Consider the following 24,830-nt stretch of genomic DNA (forward strand, 5'->3'; position numbering starts at 1 on the left):
GGAGTGTCTGAGGTGTGGATCACAGTTGGGTTTCATGTCTCTGTCATGTATCCCAGACTCTGGAACTTGAGTCAGGCTCAGGCAAAGTTTTGAGTATTTGAGTCGCCAAGTTGAGTCTTGTCTTGAGCCTCTGGTGTAGTATAAGTCAGACCCAAAGTCGTAAGTCTTTTGTGGAGCAACTTGAAGTATGTGATTAGTCTATTAGTCTATTTTATTTACTAATTTACTGCATTAAGGCTGACTCAAGCCCCCATCTCTGGTGTACCATGATCTTAAATGTGAAGATCACCATATCACCCACCCTTAGGCTAGTGCACACCCCAGGGCTGCATGGGAAAAGCCTCTGATTGAGAGACCTTGGGAACGTTCTTGGTCTACACTCTCACAGATGGACTGGTGGAAGAGCTGTGGATGTATCCGGAGGAGTAAGACCAACTGTTCAGCGCCTCAACAAATGTTCAGCCTGGGAAAACGCCTCGTTTCACCAAGCAACGGCAATCACGGGGCACTTTGCCAAGATGATATAATCTCAAGAAGTTACAAGGCTTGTAACTTCTACTCATTCTTTTGTATTTCATCTTTTGGCTTTTAATGTGGAAAGATTGACTATTTTACAGGTCTTTTGTCAGAAATACATACACAGTGGGTTGCCATCTTGATCATCTGTCATTTTATATGACCATAAGTCCTGGTGAAATGGTCACAAATCAAGCAATTCAAGGTTAACCTTGATACCAAACATTTATTTCAATATGTATAAGACATATCATCATATCATCCCCAATCAAAACACAAAGCAAACCCCCATTAGGGTAAAATGTGTCCAGTTATGTGTTGACATGTTCGAAAAGTTCACTCCAAAAAAAGCTTGTTAATTTCCAACCTCGTTAATTCAGAGTATTTCTTTATGGCACTCAAATGAATGTGCACCCTGTAATCTTTTCTGAAGCAAGTGCTCGTATGAATGAAATTGAACTGTATCTGTTCTCTAATGTACACTACCACACGAGTTCTCTCGCAAAGTTACAAATATCTATATACAGAGGTACAAAGATCCAGCGGTTACTCAGCTGATTGAACAGAATGCACGGTAGAGCATAAATCAAGGTACCAATCATCACCATTAAAAGGCATCATTTACAAAACCAAACCAAACTTAAAAAAAGGAGTTGGAGTACATACAGTATCAAATGACCATGCAGCTGTAAGATCGGTTTAAAGCCATAATGTAAGGTACATTTATACTGTACAGTCATATAGAAAATTCTAAAATTAAACGGGTCACTTCTGATATATTCTGTTAAAGACGTACGTAACACTCCATTGAAAATATGCATATGTATATCAATGTTATCTAATTTCCAATGAAACAAAATAAATACATAGATAAATAAATAAAAATGTCCTAATTCAGTAAGGTTATCAATAATAGAAACGATTATGTACATAGACTAAATTCAACTCTCACCATGTTAAAGATATCGGGGTTATTAATACATTCTTTTTTGGCTTTTTTCATTTTAAAATTGTAATAGTAAATTAAATATAACATGGCATATATCAGCAGGGATGTAAACAATGCGGTAAGGATACCAACACACAGTTTCAACAGACCAAAGAGCAGCCTTGACCATGGCTTTGGGCCTTGTCCTTGCTTGTATTTTCCCAGTTAAAGGCATGTTCGTCTTTAGCTGATTAGAAATTGGAACTACTCAGACCCATCAGCAGCATCTTATCCACAAAGGGTTGGTGTGGCTGCAAGTTTTCGGTGGGATCAAGCTGAGATTTTCCCCATTTTGCACTGCTATAATCAGTTGCTCTCAGTCTTTAAGCAGTGGATTAGTAATATGAGGTGAGTATCTGCTTGGTTTGAAAGGAAAACCTCCAGCCACAGCCACAGTCCTTGTGGATAAAACCGAGACTCCTGCATTTTGCCATCAATAGTGCCGCAGTGCAACCCGAAGGAAAGTCTAAATGTGTGTGTGTGTTGATTCTGTACCCTATTAAGACGCCACTGTACTACATTTGCACAAATACAGTAATCTACAGGCAACTCGCTTTAAATCTCTCTTAGGCACTCTACGAATAATGACTATCAGCAAAATAGTCCTGTGGTGTGTGTAAAAAAAAAAAAAGCCCAAACAGAAGCCAACGTAATTCAAAATGGCCTTCTGGAGGCTCTGAGCAGAATGCAGGGTTTGGAGGGTGACTCATTTTCTCGGAGCCCTCCTAGACAATGTGGAGGAGGAGGAGGACGAGGAGGAGGAAAAGGAAAACAGATTCAGTGGTAACATCACTGCAACTATTCAGCCTGACAACAAATGCATGAAAATGTAATATACAAGCTGTGCTCGAACCACTAGAAGAGACAAGCCGACAGAAATCAAACCAGAACCCAGCCGGAACTCGTAATATGAAGCACAGCATGTGGACCTAGTGTTTACTAAATGAAAGGCAGGTAGCAGGCGAGTCTGAATGGGATCCTCTTTTGCATTTTGACGCCAAGCTTAAGGCAAACCTTCGCTTAAAAATTCATTGTCTCGATGCCGTCCAAGAGCACTTTCTACCTAAAGAGTTCATATTATTAGATAACGCCCCGAATGTGGCACTAAAATAAGACCCACCCCGTCTTCCCTCTCCATACTTTCAGAAATAAAGGTGGTGCAGGTGGTTATCTGAGCGATGCCATATATGAACCACTTTTGGTTCCATGGAGAAGTTTTCCATGTCTGTTATGAGATTGTTACAGAGGTGTAGATGAAGAACCTTTCACTAGTCTAAAGAACCACCACTTGTTGTAAAGGTTCTTCACATTCACTAGAATAAAATTTGTTATGGAACCAAAGCTGGTTCTTATATGTGGCATCGCTTAAAGAACCTTTTGTACCACCTTTGGGTGGACATGTTCTTCAAACTCTGAAGTATTCCATGTTTGTTATGGAGATGAATATGGTGTGAATGTAAAGAACCTTTTAATAGTCTAAAGAACCATCGTAATCATTGTAAAGGTTCTTCACACTCCCATTATAGGGCTGTGTGAGATGTGTTAGTATGAAGAACCTTACAAGAAGTTATGGTTCTATATACTTAGACATTTTCATTGCCAACATATGAGTGTGATGGACCATTCCAAACAAAGATGGGTCTGTAGATCTTTATAAGGTTCTTCAAACTCAGACGTCTCTATTACGTACATTTGTGTGAGGAACCTTTATATTAAGCAATTGTTCTTTAGATATTTAAAAGGTTTGTTAGACGAAAACCTGTGAGTCGGAAGAACCTTTCCAACAAGAGATGGTTCTTTAAATGGTTCCTCACACTTACACATCTCTATTACAGACCTGTGAGTAGGAAGAACCTTTGCAACAAGAGATGGTTCTTTAGATCTTTATAAGGTTCTTCAAACTCAGATGTCTCTGTTACATAAATTTGTGTGAGGAACCTTTATATCAAGCAATTGTTCTTTCGATATTTAAAAGGTTCTTTAGACTAAAACCTGTGAGTAGGAAGAACCTTTCCAACAAGTGCTGGTTCTTTAGATCTTTAAATGGTTCTTCACACTCAAACATCTCTATTACAAACCTGTGAGTAGAAAGAACCTTTGCAACAAGTACTGGTTCTTTAGATCTTTAAATGTTTTTAGACCATTATAAGGTTCTTTAAACTTAGACATTTTTATTGCCAACATATGAGTGTGATGGACCATTCCAAACAAAGATGGTTCTTTAGATCTTTCAAAGGTTCTTCAAACTCAGACATCTATTACATGCATTTGTGTGAGGAACCTCTATATCAAGCAATTGTTCTTTAGATATTTAAAAAGGTTCTTAAACTAAAACCTGTGAGTAGGAAGAACCTTTCCAACAAGAGATGGTTCTTTAAATGGTTCCTCACACTCACACATCTCTATTACAAACCTGTGAGTAGGAAGAACCTTTCCAACAAGAGATGGTTCTTTAGATCTTTATAAGGTTCTTTAAACTAAAACCTGTGAGTAGGAAGAACCTTTCCAACAAGAGATGGTTCTTTAGATCTGTAAATGCTTCTTCACGCTCAAACATCTCTATTACAAACCCGTTAGTAAGAAGAACCTTTCCAATGAACCTTTGCAAGATGTTTATTTCTTTAAACCTTTAAAATGTTCTAAATGTTCTTCATTATAAACATAGAATACTTCTTTATGGATCCAAAATGGTTCTTCTATGGCACCACTGAAATAACTATCTGTAGCACCCTTATTTTTATGAGTGTGCATCCTATTATTTGGCAAATCCACTACTTGATTTGACCCTCTGTAAACAGCTACAGCCAGGTCCCCCTACTGTCCTAAAAGCCATGTCTATAGTACTTGCAATGTTGTACGGAGCCATCAGAAGTGAGAGGTCCTAATGAGGCTTAACAATGTGGTCCATTACAAATATTTACACTGAGAAAAATATATATATATAATTTCACACTGGAATATGTTTTTTTTCTAAAGCACCGTCATGTTGTCATCTGAGGCAACACACGTGTTCGTAAAGGACGATGTCTAGGTAGTATAGACAATATCAGTGATCATTGTCTTTAAATGTAAAATTATAGTCAAATAAGCCAAATCACAAGTCCACCATGAACATGGAGAAAAAAAAGGAGTTGTGCTTTCTCAATGTCACAGTATGGTAAAAAAGAGGGGAAATGCGCAACTCTGCCTTACGTGGGTCAGAGGGAGCCAGCTGGCCGTCAGAATGGAGGGCAATGGAGGTTTTTTCCAGTATTAGCTCCCATCTGTCCCTATAGAGAAGTGTGAGCAGTAGAGCAAGGCCACTCCGGGAACAGGAAACAAGGGGAAAAGAAGACAAGTCTGAGCTCACTCTTTGAAGGTCACAGTGGGAGGGGGTGTGGGGGAGTGTTTGAAAAAGTGCGGCAGGTTCCTGGTGTTGTCCGGGCTGGGGCCTCTGTCGGGCAGCAGGACGACGTTGACGCTGACGTTGTTCTTGCGCCGCTGTAGGGTGGAGTCCCGGCTGGAGGCGATGGACAGCGTCTCGGATGCGGCCTCGCTGCTCGTCTCCACTGGCGTCACGCGGATGGTGGTGATGCCCTGCTGGTGGGGGTGTGGGTGGTGGTGGTGGTGGAAGTGCGGATGATGATGAGGGGGATTGCTCATGTCCGGAAGGCTGCGCTGGCCATCGATGGAGCCGTAGCCGTCCTTGAGGGAGTCACAGCTTTCGGAGTCCCGGTTGAGATCGTTAAGCTCGAAGGATTGGCGAATGCTGCCTCTCTCTTGGGGTGGCTTCCACCGCCAGGAGCCACCACCTTCCATTTTTACTATAGGTCTGTTTTCTGGGTGCGCTTCCACGTGCACAATGCCTGCGTTGGGTTCCTGATCCATCAGGGCCTTGTAGCGGATGGATCCAGTGCAGCTGAGGGCGCTGCTTTCACTCTTTGGGCTCCCGTGCAGCATCCCCTGCTGCTTGGACATGGCAATCACCTGCATAATGCGCGGCTGGCTGTTAGTCCTGCAGACAGTGCTCTTTTCTGCCACTTTCATCCATTTGGACCGGGCTGAACTCCCTCCACCTCCATCGCTCATCTCCCCACTATCCTCTTGCGGTGAAGAGCAGGCATTTTCTTGCGTCTCCTCTGGGATGTGCACCAGCTGGGAGGAGCCTGGCCTCGACTGGATGGACACTCTGGCTCCGCCCACCAACCCGCCACCTCCGTTATGGTTGTGGTTGGCCAGTGGCACGGAGCTAGCCGCCAACTTCATGTACTGACTGGCTGGGCCGCCCATGTCCATGCCCATGGCAGCTGGTTCTGAGCTGCAGCGGAGCTCCATGGAGCGCTGGGGTGAACGGCCTGGATCAGCCTCCACCTCCATGGCCTGTAGAGAGAGCTTGCGGTTCTCATTCTTGCTCTTCCACTGTGAGAGCAGCTGCTTAGAGCGGGTGGAGTCCATGGAGGAGTGGATGGAGGCATGACGCCGGGGGACTGGCTCCTCTGGAGCTGTTGGAAAAGGCTAAACAACACAGATGGAAAAAAATACCAGATTAAATTTATACTCAGACAACATTTAGTACCCCAAGAATCTCCACCCCAGCGCTCTAAGGAGCACCATCAGCTATACACATAGTGGCCATTTTGCTTTAGTACATTATACAACAGTCTGGGGAATTTGTCAGGTATACGCTATGGGAAAGTGGAGCTCCCTTTAGAAGAAAGGGATCCAGTAATGTTAAAGATAACACCCAGTTGACACCCTTAAACAGTGATATTAGGTCACCCTAATGACCACACCAGCTGCAACTGGTCATTTTAATCGGGCAATGTAACAATTTCCTGACCTAAATGCACCAGCGGTTCACTAACCAGGGTTGTGGGAGATCCTCCTGCAGTCAAAGGACAGTACACCGCTAGCCATTATCAAAACAATTAGGCTTATTAATCTTATGCAACACCTACTGTGGAGTGGACACGGGGCAGCGTGTTGCTGAAGGTCACCAGGCTCTCCTTGCAGAGTGGGCTGGGAGGTGTTATACACTCCACCTCAGTGCTGGCTCTCTTCAGGCTGGTAAGGGAGTCGCTATGCCGCTGTGGCCCGCGAAGCAGGATGCTCTCGGAGCGAGCTGACGTGGGTCGCTCCCTCACGCTGAAGCTTTTGGCATGTAGGAGGCGTGGATGGTCCGTGGTGAGATTGGGCAAAGGCCGCAGGGGCTCGCGGAGGGCCGGTGGTGGCATGATGGGCTGTGGCTGGGCTGGAAGCTGCATGGGTGGGGGCTGAGGCTGGAGAGTTTGAGGGGGGCGCAGGTGGTGGAGCGGGTGATGGTGATTGTGATGGTGCTGGTGGAGAGACGTGTCTTCACTAGGTTTAAAATTCCCCACCGCGTACAGGCCCTGCAGGACAACCACAAACATCACAGCGTCATTTCGTCTCCAGGGTCAGCCCAACTTACACCCCAGATGAAGTCAGCCTACATGTCTACATTAAGGTGACAAACTTGTCAATGTAGTTTTGGGTGGAGTCACTGCTAAAAAGGGAACGGCTTAGCTGGTCTACAGGCATGATCAACCTCACCGGGCTTCAGGCTAAACAACCAGTATGACCCAAGCAGCATGGCCAAGCTGGCTGACCAGCATTACCAAACTGGACAACCGACTTTACCAAACTAGCCAAGCAGTTTGACCAGCTTGTCGATTAGCTTGTTCATGCTAATAGACCAGCCAGTCCATCAAAATCAAATGCAACATACAATACACTGGTCAAGAGCTGGTCAACCAGCTTGCTTACGAGAATAGGGTATATTTTTACCTAGATGACAAGCTTTTTAACCAGCTTGACCAACAAGCTTGACCAACAAGCTTGACCAACAAGCTATTTGCCAGCTTTTCAGCAGGGATAAGATGTACTGTAACCTATAAGATAGACAGCCAATGTAGCTGAATGCAGGTGTTGTGGCGAATCCTGCAGCTGTTACTGTGCACTCAGGCGAATGGACGCTACTAAAGGTTTATAATTTGTTTATATTTTTAATTTTTCCTTCACAGCCAACACCAGAACATCTCTTAAAGCCAAACTAAGAATGATAGATTCATATTTAATAGATTTTACAGAGGATTCAACCTATTGTCTAAAAATGGTGGACCCTGGTGGTAAGTAAGTAAGTCATGTAGTGCCCTAAACAACAACATCAGGTGTGTGTGATCTTTATAACAGACCTGGCTGTGGTCTGAACAGGTTCTGGGAAATGTTGCGGACACCAAACATTTACATTACATTTACATTTCTGGCATTTAGCGAAATATCCTTAGCTAGTTTCTACAGACTAGGATCCAAATATACCTCCAAGCTCAGATACTACTAAACACAAAAGTCAACATGAAGACCATAATAACTGACACTACACTTCGCCCAAGTACTCTCAGAAGAGGAGGGTCTTCAGTCTGGGTTTGAAAACAGCGAGCGTTGGACTTCGCTTGGAGAAGTTCGTTCCACCACTTCGGGGCCAGGACAAAAAAAAGCCTGGACGCCCGTCTTGGCTGATCGAATACATCTGGGGGAAATGTACTTTTTGCTGAACTTTTTCTTTAAGCCTTAAGAAGTCAGTAGCTGGAAATCGTCTGGCTTTTCAATACTAAAAAAGCAATAATAGAGGTTATAGGAATAATAGAGAGACCCTGTAGCTGCTTCTGTACACTTTGTGTACACAATTCTGGACGAACAGACCAATAGAAATGCTCCAAATTGACTTGGAATCAAATCTATTGAAAGTTGAAAAGGTTTTTTTTCCCCTCTCCTGTAAAGTTGCTGTTTTGGAGATACAAGGTTTTGTTTGGACAGCGACAATATACACCTTCTAATGGGTAAAAGTTAACTAGACTGTTCTTCTAAACAGGGCTTCAGTTCATCCTTATTTAGAACTAGCTGGTGATTAAATATAAATATATTTGAATATTAATAAGGAGTTTTGAAAAAGGGGTTAAGCACATTTCATAAATATCAGGTAATATTTATTCAAAAGATGATGATGGATTATACGAAAAATAAAACATGTCCATGGAAAAGCCCTTAAAATGAAGTTACCAGCTACTGGCTTGATGAGACATAATAAAAGCATAAAAATGGACACAATAACTGTACAAAAGGTTATGATGAATAACATACAAATCAATAAGTGCTAATAAATAAGTACCACATTCACCCTAATGGTACTTATTAAAGCAGTAATGTGCAATATGTTCATTGTTAACTATTGGCTTATTAAGACTTAATAAGAATAGCCTTTCATATAATGCCCCCCATACTGAGGTATTATTGTAATTCCCCTCAATCAGCCCAATTATCAATCCGTTCAAGAGAAAGGTCAGCAGTTCAGGTCACATATTATGTCATAGCGCTTTAAGTTCTGGTACATATTCAATGGCATTACATTCAATCTTAATGAGAACAGAAGTCAGACAGAGCTACGATCTGTACTACAATTATGCAATGATCAGCCATAACATTAAAACCACTTGCAGATGATGCGAATAACTATGACTTGATTATCTGGATCCAGTGGCTCCATCTGTCAAGGGGTGGATACATTAGGCAGCAGGTGAACAGTCTTCGTTCAACGTTCTTGAAGGTGATGAAGGTGTTGAAGCAGACAAAAATGGGCAAGTATAAGATTCTGAGACTCTTTGACAAGAACCAGACTGTGATGTTCTAGACGGCTGGGTCAGAACATCTCCAGAACATCAGGCAGGTTTTGTGGGGTGTTCTCGATATGTAGTGGTCGGTACCTACTCATGGAGGCCCCACCCACCTCACAACTTACTGGACTTGATGGTTCCAGATACCACAGGACACCTTCGGGGGTCTTGTGGAGTCCATGTGTCAACAGGTCAGGGCTGTTTTGGTGGCACAAGGGGGGCCTACATAATATCAGGCAGGTGGTTTTAATGTTATGGCCGATCAGTGCACATTGTTTCGCGCTGTTCTGCTCGTGTTCGTGACACATGTGGATCATGCGTTGCGGCGTGCCGTTTCAGAGCACAGCTGTGTTTTCACTAATGACAGATATAGGTCACTTACAAAAACCAACGTGAAGCGACAAGGCAGAAAGATCGCAGTTAAGCAATGAGGCTTGTTATGGGATTGTGGGCTGTCACTTTATCTTCAGTGTAACACTGGAGAGCCCCTTTTTGTGCTCTATTTGTTTTATTTACAAGGATGAGAGTCTCGGAGCATTGCATTTTTAACATACAGTAATAATCCATACACCATACACTACACAGACCAAAGTATTGGGACATCTTCTGAAACCAAGGGTATTAAAAATGTCTATCCTGCAGCTTGCTACTAGATTTTGGAGGAGCACTGCTGTGAGGATTTGATTGTATTAGTGAGGTCAGGATGTTGAATGATGATGTTGATGATCACCACCACACTCCATCATCCCCCAACTCCCCAACTCATCCCAATCAAAAGTACTGGATGGAGCTCCACCATCCATCATTCTAGAGAACACAGCTCTTCCACTGCTCCACAGCTCCTCAATGCTGGGGGGCTTTATACCCCTCTCTAGCCCATGCCTGGCATTATTAGGCAGCATGGTGCCAGTAGGTTCATGATGTTTATCTGCTCCAGAGAGTCCTAATCTATTGGCAGTACTTCTCAGCAATGGGTGCAACTTAAAGTAGCTGAATGCGTTTATTACAAGGGGTGTCCACAAACATTTGGACACCCAAATCCAGTGGCTCCAGTCAAGCGGTGGATACATTAGGCAGCAAGTGAATGGTCAGTTCTTGGAGGTGATGAAGGTGTTGAAGTAGAAATAAATGGCTCTTTGACCAAAACCCTCCTGCAATGTTCTAGACAGCTGGGTCAGAACATCTCCAGAACATCAGGCAGATCTTGTGGGGTGTTCTCGATATGCAGTGGTCAAAAGTACTGGATGGAGCTCCACCATCCATCATTCTAGAGAACACAGTTCCTCCATTGCTCCACAGATCCTCAATGCTGGGGGGCTTTATACCCCTCTACTAGCCCAGCCTGGCATTATTAAGCAGTATGATGCCAATAGGTTCATGATGTTTATCTGCTCCCGAGAGTCCTATTCTATTGGCAGTACTTCTCTAATTTGCACCCATTGCTGACAAAGATGTAAAGTGAATGTATTTATTACAAGGGGTGTCCACAAACATTTGGACACGCAGCCTTAGCGGGTGGTTCTACAGCAGTTATTTGGTACTTTGCTGTACAGTACAGTACAGAACATGTTAACGTCCCCTAATCAACACGTCTGACTCATCAGATAATTATGAAGCCTTTCATGAGTCAGGGGTCAGTTAGAGAGGAGGTAACAAAAAAAAATGTCCCTAGGAATGGGACAGGGAACCACTGCCTGAGTCAATGATCATGGTATTATCATCAATTATCTGCACAGCAGCAGTATTACTGTATTATCTCAGCAGTATCTGCAACACGGCACTCAGAAACACAGCACAGCAACAGGACGGTCAAGGCCTTAGGAAAGGCAACACAGGGTAATGTGTATCACCTGTGGCTCCCAGCCTTTGTTACCAGCTACTAATTAACAAGCTTGGCTGAAGGTTGTGTGTTAGAGCAGGGAATCAATCAAATGCGCAGGACCACACATACAGTGACAGTGGTTGTTGTGGTGCAACAGATAAGACCACTACCGACCAGTGAGCTACCACACCATGTGGGAGACTGGGGTTCAATTCCCGGTCTGGGTGACTGTACTGCGCTACACCAATAAGAGTCCTTGGGCAAGACTCCTAACACTACACTGGCCCACCTCTGTAATACGGGTTACCCTGAAAGTCGCTCTGGACAACAGTGTCAGATAAATGCTGTAAATGTAAAATGTACACACACACACACACACACACACTGCCACACTGTGATCCCAGGCTTTACCTAATGTTAAGACAGCTGTCCTGTCTTACTCAGTGTACTACTGTATCTAGAGTACTGCTCTAAAAATGAATCTGGAGAGAACAATGGGAGAGACTATGGTAGTGAGTATACAGTCATCCCCATTCACCATGCTACCAATATTAGCCTAGCCAGCACATAGCAGCATGCAATACTTGCCTCTATAAATGTAATGTATATATAAATTGGCTGGCATTTGTAGCACGCGTTACGGTTTTGAGACTTGGTAAACTACCATTAACTGACTATATGATATGAAATAAAGACTCAACTGAAATCATAGTCCTAGTTCTGTATGTCTCTTGAATAACCGCTTTTATGAGTAAAAATCATATTTCAAATCTGAAAATAAAAGACCATGGGGGACTAGCAAGGTATAAGGCAAGTCAAGTTGACAACTGTTCTACAACCGTTGGTGTCACAAATCAGCTTTACACAATCAGTAATTAGTAAAAGACCGTAAAAATGAAAAATAAATAACATAAAAAGACCGAAGACCCCCGGTGAGCAGCCAATGGTGACAGTGGCAAGGAAAAACCCCCTCAGAGCTGGAGTGTCATGGCGGGTTAGGCCAGACACCGAGGGATGAACACTCGCAGAGATGGATTCAATGCAAGTAGTTTTATTAACAAAACAAGACAAACAAAAGTGGGCAAGTGAGAGAAAAAGCAGCAAGACATGAGCAACAGTGATCAACACAACCAGAACATGGCAAACAAGAGGGTGAAAACAAACAGACCTGAGGCCGGGGGTTTAGCTGGGGAAGCAGCTACTTAGCTGGAGCGAGAGTCGTGGGTCTATCTTGGTAGCGAGTGCGAGCCTCGCTGAATCCGTGGATGGCCAGGTGGCCTGCTCGAGAACATGGACGAAGAGCCGAAGCTGGCCCAAACGCACCGTGAGCCGTATCGGGAACCTTTTGGGCTACCTCAAGGTTCCAAACTTGCAATTCTTGGCAAGGAGAAAGTACCCCCAGTCTCAGGTGAAACACATGAACATGAAACAAATGAGGCGGAAGTCCTTATTTGGGTCTGTGGGCGGCGGCTCAGCATCGCCCCAGGAGAGGGCGCAATACAGAGGGGCTGACATGGAGGAGGAAACCTTGGGAGGAACCAAGACTCACAAGGGGGTCCCTGACCCGTCCTCCTCTGATCAGAACTATTTATTAAATACTAATTATTGATCAAAGTTACCAAACCACCAAAACTTAATCATAATATAATAATCATGGTGTAGTATAACTTAATATAGTCATGGCAGTGATGGTCAGGGTCATGAGAGTAATGATGGTTAATAGTGGTGATATTAATAGTGGCATAGAGTCTATGGTCATAATCAATTATAATGATTATAATCAAATATGCAGGGCAGGGGGTTGTCCAGAACCAGTTTTAGAAACCACCGACATACACTAATAACTTGCCTGCCAATCAAAACACTGCCACACTGTGATCCCAGGCTTTACCTAATGGCAGCTGTTTTAGTGTCCCATCATACTCAATGTACTACTGTATCTAGAGTACTGCCCTAAAAATGAATCTAGGGCAGGATCTTCAAGTCAGGTCCTGAAGGGCTGGTTTTCAGCACAGTTCATAGATTTCCTTGTTCAAACACTCCTGGTTCAACTCATGTGTTAATTAGCAGATTTAGTTAGTGTACAGGACACCAGCCCTGAGGGTTCTTGCAGATACCCCCCAAATTCCCAATATGCATTTATATATTGGTTTCTCCTGGATGCCCCCCAGTCTAGCCAGCACAGCGTGGAGGATGTGTTCAATCAACTCCATCATCAGCAGCAGCAGCAGCAGCAGCTCACCTGATTTACCATCATTAAGCCCTGATTTACCACCAAACCAGGTGTTGATCTGAGGAGAACTCTAAATAATACTAGACTCCATGAGAGAGGAGAACTTTGGAGATGTTCTCATGATGAACACAGTGATGGAGAACCACCACCACCACTTTCTTTTTAAACTTTTCCACATTACTATGCACACGGTCTTGTGAAAAAGTTAGTACACCCCATAAAATCCTTTTTGTATTTGAATATATTTAAACATCTGGATAGTTGTTCTTTCTTGAAACAACATTAAGAGATGGAGCTAAAACAACTCAAGACATAAAACTGAAGAAATGTCTCTGAACATCATTTATAAAATGTAATAATAAAAAAGAAAACATTTATTGTGTAAAATTAAAAAAATAAAAAATGTATTGCCTAAGAGCTGATATTTTCCCTCTTGGCTGAAATAACTTCAGTTAAATGATCTACCAGTCTCTGTTTCCCACTCCTCCATGCAGAAATCTTTCAGCTGTGTGAAGTCTCAGCTTTAGCTTTTAGACAGACGGTCTCACGTTTTCCTCCATGGTCCTCTGATTCAGTACAGACTTCCTAGTGGATTCTGTGTTGGAGAGCTTTCCAGGCCCTACTGCAGCAAAGCAGCCCTAACCCACAACAGTTCCACCTCCATGCTTCACAGCTGGGAAGGATTCCTGTGCTCAAATGCTATGTCCAAATAATTCACCCTGGGATTCATCTGTCCAAAGCTCATTGCTCCAGAGGTCCCGGTCTTGGTCAAGGTGTTTTCTGGTACATTTCTGTCCATCCTCCCGTTTAATTGAACATGTTTGGTCTCTTTCTGATGGTAGATGCTGTACTTTGACTTTAGCTGTGGCGAGAGCTACCTGTAGATCCCATGATGACATTTTAGGATCATTTGTGGTCTCCCGTTGGACTAAGCTTACTAGGACGGCCTGATATTGGCCATGTTGGTCAGCTGTTCTACTTGTAAATGATGTAGTGGACGGTTGAACGTTTGATTTCTTACTGTCCTGAGATCTTTTTAAACCCCTTCCCAGACTCCTCTGCATCTCCACCCTTCTTTCTGAAGGCCTCAGAGAGCTCTGGATCTGGCCATGGTGATCTTCTTCACCACTGACTTCAACCATCAATCAAGAGCAGACCAGACTAAATGTCTGAGGTTTAAATATGACTCCAGACTCCTTCAGAATAATCCTCTCCAACACATTTGAGGTAGTTATAAATGTGTGTGTGTGGGGGGGGGGGGGGGGGGGGGGAGAACATTTCTATTAATTCCATTTTATAAATGATGATTAAAGACATTTCTTCTGTGATCTTTACATGAAGATCTGACGTCCAGATGTTTAAATATGTTAAAAAATATAGAGGTTTCCATGTAACTCTCTCTCTCTCTCTCTATATATATATATATATATATACATACATATATACACACACACACACATCCACTAGGGGGGCCAGCAGAGCCGAAATGTCCCGTCTGCACAAGAACACCTTCCTTCATTACTTTGTCTAATTTAGCACAACAAAGTGAACAAGAACAACATCTGAGGAGACTGCTACTGACATCACGTCACATTGTGTTATCCCTCCTCCTCTGTTTTTGTTGGTGTTGCATCTCACGTATGCGTCACATTAATTTCTGATGGCACTAATGATCTACTCATCAAACAATTACGCTACACGGGACATGCATATACTACAAGCATACTCGCGAAAGAAAACAATGGTATAGTCTGATGTAGTGAGTATCCTGTCATTCTCATTCACACAGTTACCAAAATTAGCACAGCTAGCACATAGCAGCGTGAAATACCTGACTAGCATTTGTCACACTCACTATAGGTCTTACAACAATGGTAAAACTACCATAAATGACAATGTAATATACAAAAAGGACACTAGTGAAACCATTAATGGTCATTATATATATATATATATATATATATATATATATATATATATATATATATATATATATATATATATATATATATCATTGATTAGGTTAAGGTTCTATAAAAAAAAAAAAACATATACAACAGGTGTCACTTGTGTATGTACAACCATTTAGCTTTGCAAATACCTTTTAAGAGGCATTAATGAGGTTCTTTGAATAGTCCTAGTTCTGTATGAACCATTCTTTTACTAAAGAACCCTTGAAAAAAAACACTGGGTATAAATGAGATCCATGGCAGAATAGCAAGGTAGAAACCATTGCTTAATTAAAAAATAAATAAATACACGTCTGATGTTACCACGAAAGACCTGGATGATCATCCTAAACTTTGGAACAATGTTTTATGGACAGATGGATCTAAAGTAGAGCTTTTAGACATCATGGGCCCCGTTAAATCTGGTGAAATCCTAATACTGCTATTTAAAAAAGTAAGAAGCTCAAACAAACTGTGAAGCATGGTGGTGGTAGTGTCATGGTTTGGAGATGATTTAGCAGACACTCTTATCCAGACCGACTTACAAGGTAACTCGTATTACAGAGGAGGGCCAATGTAGTGTTAGGAGTCTTGCCCAAGGACTCTTATTGGTGTCGCACAGCACAGTCACCCAGACCAGGAATCAAACCCCAGTCTCCCACATGGTGTGGTAGCTCACCGGTCAGTAGTGGTGTTATCTGTTGCGCCACACCAACCACTTGAATACTGCAATTTAAGGTTTGTAGGCCCACAAATGTTACAGAGCTGAAGAAGTTCTGGACCTAAAAGTGGACCACTGCATTGTATGACATCACATATTAAGGTTCTAAATCTGCCCGTGCTCGCTGCTGTAGACCGCCAAGCGTTATCCACAGCGAAGGGCAGAAACACAGTACCATACATAGTCTTTTCCCAAAGCTTGGAGGAGAGTTGTAAAGATCTGGTTTACTCAGATCAGCATGCCAGAGATCAGAGAGCAGCAGCAGGGCCCAGGGAACAGCTCCACCAGGCAGAGCGAGAAAGAACACGGAGGAGTGTGTGGGAGGACGGCAGGAAAACAGCCACATGGGATTTGCATACAGTCTATTTATAACCCCATTAAACACAGCATTGTCTCATCACTCTGCACAGACCCTCCCCAGGTCCTCCTCACTAACTCTGGGCTCAGCAGAAACGCAGTGAAAAAGCCATGCTGGTCGCAGGAGAGCAGCTGCGAGTCCAGTAGCACCCACCGGTAGGGATATTACTACAGTTATCTGGAGAGGCATGAATTATGAGGCTGATCTGAATGCAGCATTTGTTTTGTTTTAATATTATATTCACGGTGATATCATATATATTGTATGATGTTATTAATGATTTGGCTATATTTCATCATGAGCTTTTGATACCAAGACTAAACTTTGCTTTGCCCCTCTCTGTTTAAGACATTCAGGCATTCAAGTAGGTGTGGGAGGGGATATGTGTGTGTGTGTATATATATATAGATAGATAGATAGATAGATAGACATATATAGACAGACAGATAGACAAATAGATAGATAGATAGACATATATAGACAGACAGACAGATAGACAAATAGATAGATAGATAGACATATATAGACAGACAGACAGATAGACAGATAGATAGATAGATAGACATATATAGACAGACAGACAGATAGACAGATAGATAGATAGATAGATAGACATATATAGACAGACAGATAGACAGATAGATAGATAGATAGACATATATAGACAGACAGATAGACAAATAGATAGATAGATAGACATATATAGACAGATAGACAGATAGATAGATAGACAGACAGATAGACAGATAGATAGATAGATAGATAGATAGACAGATAGATAGACAGATAGACAGACAGATAGACAGGAATACAGATGCATGGATAGACAGACAGATAGATAGATACAAAGACAGACAGACATACATAGGCAGACAGGCAAACATAAAGATAGATAGATAGACAGACAGACAGACATATCAAGGCAGACAGACAGACAGATAGATAGATAGATAGATAGATAGATAGATAGATAGATAGATAGACAGATGCATTGATAGATAGATAGACAGATAGATTGACAGATAGATATATAGACAGACAGACAGACAGACAGATAGATAGATAGATAGATAGACAGATGCATTGATAGGCAGACAGATAGTTTGACAGACAGATCTGTCAATTGAGTCTCTGAACATCTTCCACTCACCAGGTAAATGGCGATGCCTCCTCCAATGAGGAAGCCGCAGTAAACATCAATGGCGTGGTTCTTGAACTGGATAATGCGAGTCAGGCCACAGATGACTCCGCACATGATGAAGGAGAAGACCAGCAGGGGCTTGAGAAGCTTGGAGGAGTCGGTCAGAGTAGCGTTGAAATACATCTGAGGACGGAAAGCACCCCGCTTTTATTTTGATTTTAAATAAACGTTTATATAAGGAATATCCATTTTTATTACACTACAAAGACAATCCAGATAAAGTATGATCAGACTCTCAGCAGAATATTATCCTGAACAGCATCTTCTTCCCGGGTTTCTTAAGAACGTACCACCACTCACAGAAACTCCTCTCCTCGGTACTCCTCTCGGAAGTCAAGCTCAATTAAAGCAAGGCAGAGGCATCTTGAGTGACAGGACAGAAAATCAGGCCTCACTGTTCAGAAACATTTATCCGATCAGCATCAGAAGGATTATAATAAGGCAGGCAAGTCTTCTAGGGCATCATACCATACTATTCTCATTTTAATTAATAATGGCTCCGGCAACCCAGAAAGGCTGTTGGGTCCGATTAAGAAACTGTTCACTCCCATTAATTCATCCGTCGGCTCTACTATTGATCGTGGTGCACATTTCTTACAGTCTTCGTTGATAAACTGGATCAGATCAATGCTTCTATTCTTCCAATCTTTCATTTCCTAGACTGTGTTGCTTCCAGGCCAACGTCAAGATCATCCCTCCCAACATAAACGCCTTGAAACCTTTCAGCCTGGCTTTAGAGACGGGCGCATGACTGAATCCACGCTATATGGACAAAAGTATTGGGACACCTGCTTTTTCATTTTTTTTTTTTTTTTTAGGAAATCAAGGGTATTATACTGCTTTCGTTGAAGTAACTGACCTTCTACTAGAGTTTGGTGGAGCCCTGCTGTGAAGATTTGGTTGCCCTCAGCACAAATAGCACTGATAAGGTCAGGATGTTGGATGACCTTGGATCACCTCCCCACATTATCTTTAACTCCTCAACCCAATTCCAAAAGCACAGGATGGGGCCCCAACCATCATTCCAGAGGTTCTTCCACTCATGTGGGGGGGTTATAGCCCTTTATACCCATGTATCTAGTAGCAGGGGTGTCCACAAACATTTGGACTGATAGAGTACCCTGCAGAGGGACAGTATTGAGACACAGTTGATAACATTGCAAGGCTCAGGTGGTTCATCTTCTAATGCTAGGAATCTAGCACATCCTTTAAATGTATGCAGGTACATAATGATACCAAATGACCAGTTTACTACTATTGTATTTATTGGTGCAACCACTACATAGCAACCACATAGGAACCACCTGGGATACAGCATTAACTTTCTAGCAACCACTAAGCAACAATATAGCTTCCATCAGGCAATATCCCATAATACTGACCTAACACCCATTAACAACTACTTAGCAACACTATAGTGACCACCTAGGAACTACCCAGCAACCCCATAGCAACTACTATTTGGGATACTATGACCACCTAGCAAAAACTATTTCATCCTAATGATCACATATCAACAGCGTAGCAACCACTAAGCAACCCACAGCAACCTCCTAGAAACAATATAGCATCCATCTAGCAAATGCTTAGCAATCCCATAGTACTGACCTAGCAACACATAAACTATACTAAACTATAGCAACACTACAGTAATCACGTAGGAACTACCCAGCTACCCCTTAGCAACCATCTGGGATACTATGGCAACCTCCTAGCAAAAACAATTTCATCCTAATGATCCAGCCTAGCAGCCAAGCAACCACTGAGTAATGCCTTACCAACCACTAAGCTACTCAATAGCAACCACCTAGCAACAATATAGCATCCATCTAGCAAGCACTTACCAATCCCATAGTACTGACCTAGCAACACATAAACCATTTAGCAACACCATAGTAATCATTGAGCAACTACCAAGCAACCACCAAGCAAAAAGAGTTTAATCCTAATAATCACATATCAACAGCCTAGTAACCACTGAACAACACTTCAACAACCAGTACGCAACCCATAGAAACCTCCTAGCAACAATATAGCATCCACCTAGCAACTCCATACCAATCACCTAGAAACACCATAGCAATAATTTAGCAACACCTTAGAAACCACCAAGCAACTACCCAGCAACCCCATAACAACCAGCTGGGATGCTATCGCAACAACCTAGTAAAAACAGTGTCATCGTAATGATCACATATCAAAAGCCTAGCAACCACTGAGCAACACTCTAGCAACCCTTAAGCTAATCCATAGCAACCACCTAGCAACAATATAGTATCTACCTATCAAACACCTCGGAACCCCTTAGCAATCACCTTGCAACACCTTAGCAACCATTTAGCAAGACCACAGTAACCACCCAGCAACTACCCAGGAACCCCCTAGCAACCACCTGGGATATCATGGCAACCATCTAGCAAAAATAATTTCATCCTAATGATCATATATCAACAGCCTAGCAACCACTGGGCAACACTTCAGCAACCACTACGCAACAATATAGCATATATCTAGCAACTTCATAGCAATCACCTAGAAACACCTTAGCAACCATTTTGCAACACCATGGAAACCACTAAGCAACTACCCAGCAACCCCATAACAACCAGCTGGGATACTATCGCAACAACCTAGTAAAAACAGTGTCATCCTAATGATCACATATCAAAAGCCTAGCAACCACTGAGCAACACTAGCAACCCTTAAGCTAATCCATAGCAACCACCTAGCAACAATATAGTATTTACCTATCAAACATCTCGGTACCACCTCGGGACCATGGTAACCACCCAGCAACTACCCAGGAACCCCATAGCAACTATCTAGCAAAAACAATGTAATTCTAATGATCATATATTAACAGCCTAGCAACCGTCTGAAAGTAGGAACCACTTAGTGTGCATAAGGTAGGTTGTCAGTTTAATAAAATGCAGTAAATGTATTAAACTGAAGAGAGCCGTCAGAGTTCCTCAGTAAGAAGTGGGCTAAATGTAACCCGGCGATCAGAAAGGACGGTTGTGGTGAGTTCAGATCGGAGCTCTGATTAAGCCTGACGTAATGAGAGCGCAGGGAGTGAGGGGTGAAGGCGTGAGCTGTGCTGCGAGTGAGTCAAGTGGATTACTTACTGAGATGTACACGGCGGCGAAGGCAGCCAGGGTCGCGTGCTGAGACGGAAAAGACTTCCTGCAACGACAGGAAAACACTCTTATCTTCCGCTCCACTGAGGAACCATTACACTCGGGAGGCAGATCTACCATGAAGGGCAGGTCCATTTACAGACGCCTCGCCTTTCATACATGTACACATACACAGCCTGACCGGAGACACTGTCTTATTCGTATATTTCTGGTTAAGCAGGAGAAACGGGCTGCGAGGGTTAATGTTCATTTATTATCACTCAGCTTCAGCTTCAGCAAAGTGTTCCCTGGGGATGAAGAGCAGATTTGCAATGAATGTGATTAGATAAGAGGAACCCAGTCTGACTATCTATCTGTCTGTGTATCTGTCTACCTCTTTATCTGTCTGTCTGTCCGTCTGTCCGTCTTTCTACTTATCTATCTGCTTTTCCACCCATCACCCATCTGTCTGTCTGTCTGTCTGTCTGTCTATCTATCTCTCTATCTATCTATCTGTCTGTCTGTCTGTCTGTCTCTCTGTTTGTCTGTCTGTCCGTCTGTCCATTTGTCTATCTGTCTGTCTATTTATCTATATATTAATGTCTGTCTGTCTGTCTGTCTGTCTGTCTATCTATCTATCTATCTATCCGTCCGTCCGTCCGTCCGTCCGTCCGTCTATTTATCTATATATTAATGTCTGTCTGTCTGTCTGTCTATCTACCTATCTGTCTGTCTGTCTTTCTGTCGATCTATTTATTTTATTTATTTATTTATTTATCTATTTATGTCTTTTTTATTTATTTATGTTGATCTATCTACCTATCTGTCTGTCTATTTATCTATATATCAATCTGTCTGTCTGCCCGTCTGTCTGTCTATCTATTTGTCTGTCTGTCTGTCTGTCTGTCTGTCTATTTATCTATATATTAATGTCTGTCTGTCTATCTATCTATCTACCTATCTGTCTGTCTGTCTGTCTGTCTGTCTGTCTGTCTGTCTGTCGATCTATTTATTTTATTTATTTATTTATTTATCTATTTATGTCTTTTTTATTTATTTATGTTGATCTATCTACCTATCTGTCTGTCTATTTATCTATATATCAGTCTGTCTGTTCGTCTGTCTGTCTATCTATCTGTCTGTCTGTCTATCTATCTATCTATCTATCTACTTATCTACGTTTTTTTTATCCATCATATATCTGTCTGTCCTTTCACCTGATCAAAATTATACCAGACAGATAGACCGACAGACCGACAGACAGATAAACAGTATATATTCTATTAATCTGTTGAGCATTTTCTTCATCAGCTGCAGGGCCGAGGAGAGTCGACCTACAGGAAGTCTGAACAAAACAGGTCTAATTGTGCTGGAGTGATTGAGTGGAAAATCTGTCGAGGATTGAAAAGCATAGCGGTGCAAATGGATGTGTGTGGGTGTGTTAGAGCTTCACAAGCGAACCAGGACTGAACTCTGTGTGGGCTTTGCAGAACGACGTGTGCTATCGCTCTCTAGCCGCCCTACAAACATGCAGCAGACTGCAGAGTGTGAGAGAGACAGGAGGCTAAATGCATTATTTAACATTCTGTGGAAGCGTTTAATTAAAGAAATCAAATTCAGTCCACTGTTGTTTTCAGACACATGGGAGAGATAGATTCTTCAGAATTGTAATGTGCAGAGCTGCAGAGAAGTCGGCATTGTGGAATGAAACACAGCTGCAGCATCTGAAGCTGAATTGGGAGAATTTTAGACTCTGGAATCCCACACAGCTGCTTTAATGTGGCTGGGATGGATTTCTTGGAGTGACCTACAAACATGCTTCTTTTACGTATTTTGCATATTCATATTAATTTATAACAGTATGTATTATCTTTAGATCGATAGCTAGGTAGAAAGAAGGACAGACAGACAGTCAGACAGACAGACAGACAAACAGACAGATAGATAGATTACTATAAAGATAGTTTGGTGGGTAGGTTAGTGGATGAATGAATAGATAGACAGTACGGCTGGGTGATATGCTAAAAATACTCTATCATAATATTCAAGACATTTTGCACAATATTTATCACGATACAAGTAATAACAAACTAAAAACATCAGTAATGGCAGATTCTTTTAAGCTACTATTCAGATCCTCTCCTGTACTGAATACAGTGATTTATACTCAACATCTGCTGCTCTTCATCTAATGAACCCTTCAGTCTAATTACACTGTTAGTAATGAAACCTGCAGCTGATCAGTGTTTATTAAGCACTAACAGTCTCCTCCATATGATTAGAAAAGCTTATTATGTATCACAATATGATAAAATATCGTCATATTGCCCAGCTCTAATGGATAGTATCTAATAGAGAGCCATTTAAAGAGACAGGAGTATGCATTGAGTTCTGTAACTAATGAAGTCCCATAACTTGAACATTGTTTTTTTTTTATTTGAAAGTATTTGTTGGAGTATTTGGGCTTTTTAAATGTTTTCAATATAAGAACCGATTTAATTGATCATGGTTGTAATGTCATATGACTGTCAGGTCAGCCTACAGCTATATAGCCCCACCCATACTGTGATGCAGAGTTATTAAAATAAAAGACTTGGGAAAGCATATATACATATATATTCATATATGATATATTAATACTGATTATATATATATATATATATATATATATATATATATATATATATATATATATATATATATATATATATATATGGCCTTAAATGTTCAGATCAGAATAATATTAGACAAGGAATGTTATGGCTGATTATATATATGGCTGACATATATATATATATATATATATATATATATATATATATATATATATATATATATATATATATATAAACCTGATTACACAAATGCCATAAAAGGACCTCAGGGACAAAAAAACTAAAAACAAAATACATAAATACATAAGCAGTGCATGGCATGGTCACTTTAATACTGGTATATACTGGTTTAATACTGGACATTTGTTTAAATGTCCCTGGTCCCGTTTCACCTTGACCAGATGCTTTTGGTAGAATTCAGCAAGCTACTGAGCAACTGCAGAATTCCAGCTGGATATTTGGCCAAAAACCCTTTAAGCACAGTTTACATATTTGAGGTCAGGCCTTTGTGAATGCCATTCCAAATGCATCTTATCCTGCAACTGTATATAACACTCCGTATAACTTCAGTGTTAGTGGGCGGGGCTAAACTGCTGTAAGCAGATATGTGAAAATCATGATGCTGCATAAAACCACTCAAACAGAAACATGGGCTCTTTAAGAAACATCCACATGTGGTCAGGTTTAAACTGTGCCCTTGTGGGGCTAGGACACGTCTGTGTTTCTCTGACCTGCCGGCGTTGATGGCTGCAGGGTCGGACCCTGAACAGATGTCGTCCACAATGAAGGCGTTTTCATCACAGGTGGTGTTGAGGGTGGTGTAGTTGGGCTTACACACGGTCAGGAAGTACGGAGCGTGGTAGCCTGTGGACAGCTGGATGATGTCCGTGATGAGGGCTGTGATGCACAGGCCAAAAATGTGGACTCCTACACACACACACACACACACACACACACACCAGCCAACAGACTTTATTACTGTGTGCATGTATAAACACAAATCAACCAGAACATTAACACCACTAAAAGGGTGACTATCTTCATCTACAGTGGCTCCTGCCAGGGGTTGGATATATTAGGCAGCAAGTGAACGGTCAGTTCTTGAAGGTGATGAAGGTGCTTAAGCAGGACAAATGGTCAAGTGTAAGAACCCGAGACACTAAGAACCAAGCTGTGATGTTCTAGACAACTGAGTCAGAACATCTCCATCAAAACATCAGGCAGGTCTTGTGGGATGTTCCCGGTATGCAGTGGTCAGTACCTACCTACAGTGCTTCAAGGAAGGACATGGACACCTACGGCTCACTGATGCTCATGGAGGCCCCACCTCATAACTTACAGGACTTAAAGGATCTGTTGCCTTAAAGGCTTGATGCCAGATACCACAGGACACCTTCAGAGGTCTTGTGGAGTCCATGCCTTAAACGGTTGGATCAGAATAATATTAGGCAGGGAGTGTTAATGTTATGGCTGATTTTATATACACACATATAAACCATTTAAGGTATGGACTTCACAAGACCTCTGAAGGTCTGAAGGTGTCCTGTGGTATCTGGCATCAAGACATTTAGGCAGAAGATCCTTTAAGTCCTGTAAGTTATGAGGTGAGGCCTCCATGAGCATTAGTGAGCCTTGGAGGTCCTT

The 24,830-nt window shown here is 42.0% G+C and overlaps 1 protein-coding gene across 1 annotated transcript in view; it reads right to left on the reverse strand.

The window, feature by feature from the left end:
- Nucleotides 1–722: 722 nt before the first annotated feature.
- Nucleotides 723–24,830, reverse strand: part of plppr4a (phospholipid phosphatase related 4a) — a 47,927-nt gene continuing 23,819 nt past the window's right edge. The window contains exons 4-8 of the mRNA XM_072691446.1: nucleotides 23,918–24,113; nucleotides 20,581–20,638; nucleotides 17,405–17,578; nucleotides 6,442–6,873; nucleotides 723–5,998 (exon numbers count right to left, since the gene is read on the reverse strand). Of these exons, the coding sequence (XP_072547547.1) occupies nucleotides 4,850–5,998; nucleotides 6,442–6,873; nucleotides 17,405–17,578; nucleotides 20,581–20,638; nucleotides 23,918–24,113 (2,009 nt within the window). The 3' untranslated portion in view covers nucleotides 723–4,849. The remainder of the gene's footprint in view (nucleotides 5,999–6,441; nucleotides 6,874–17,404; nucleotides 17,579–20,580; nucleotides 20,639–23,917; nucleotides 24,114–24,830) is intronic.

This window comes from Salminus brasiliensis, chromosome 11 (genome assembly GCF_030463535.1).
Source record: "Salminus brasiliensis chromosome 11, fSalBra1.hap2, whole genome shotgun sequence".
NCBI classification, from domain to species: Eukaryota; Metazoa; Chordata; class Actinopteri; order Characiformes; family Bryconidae; genus Salminus; species Salminus brasiliensis.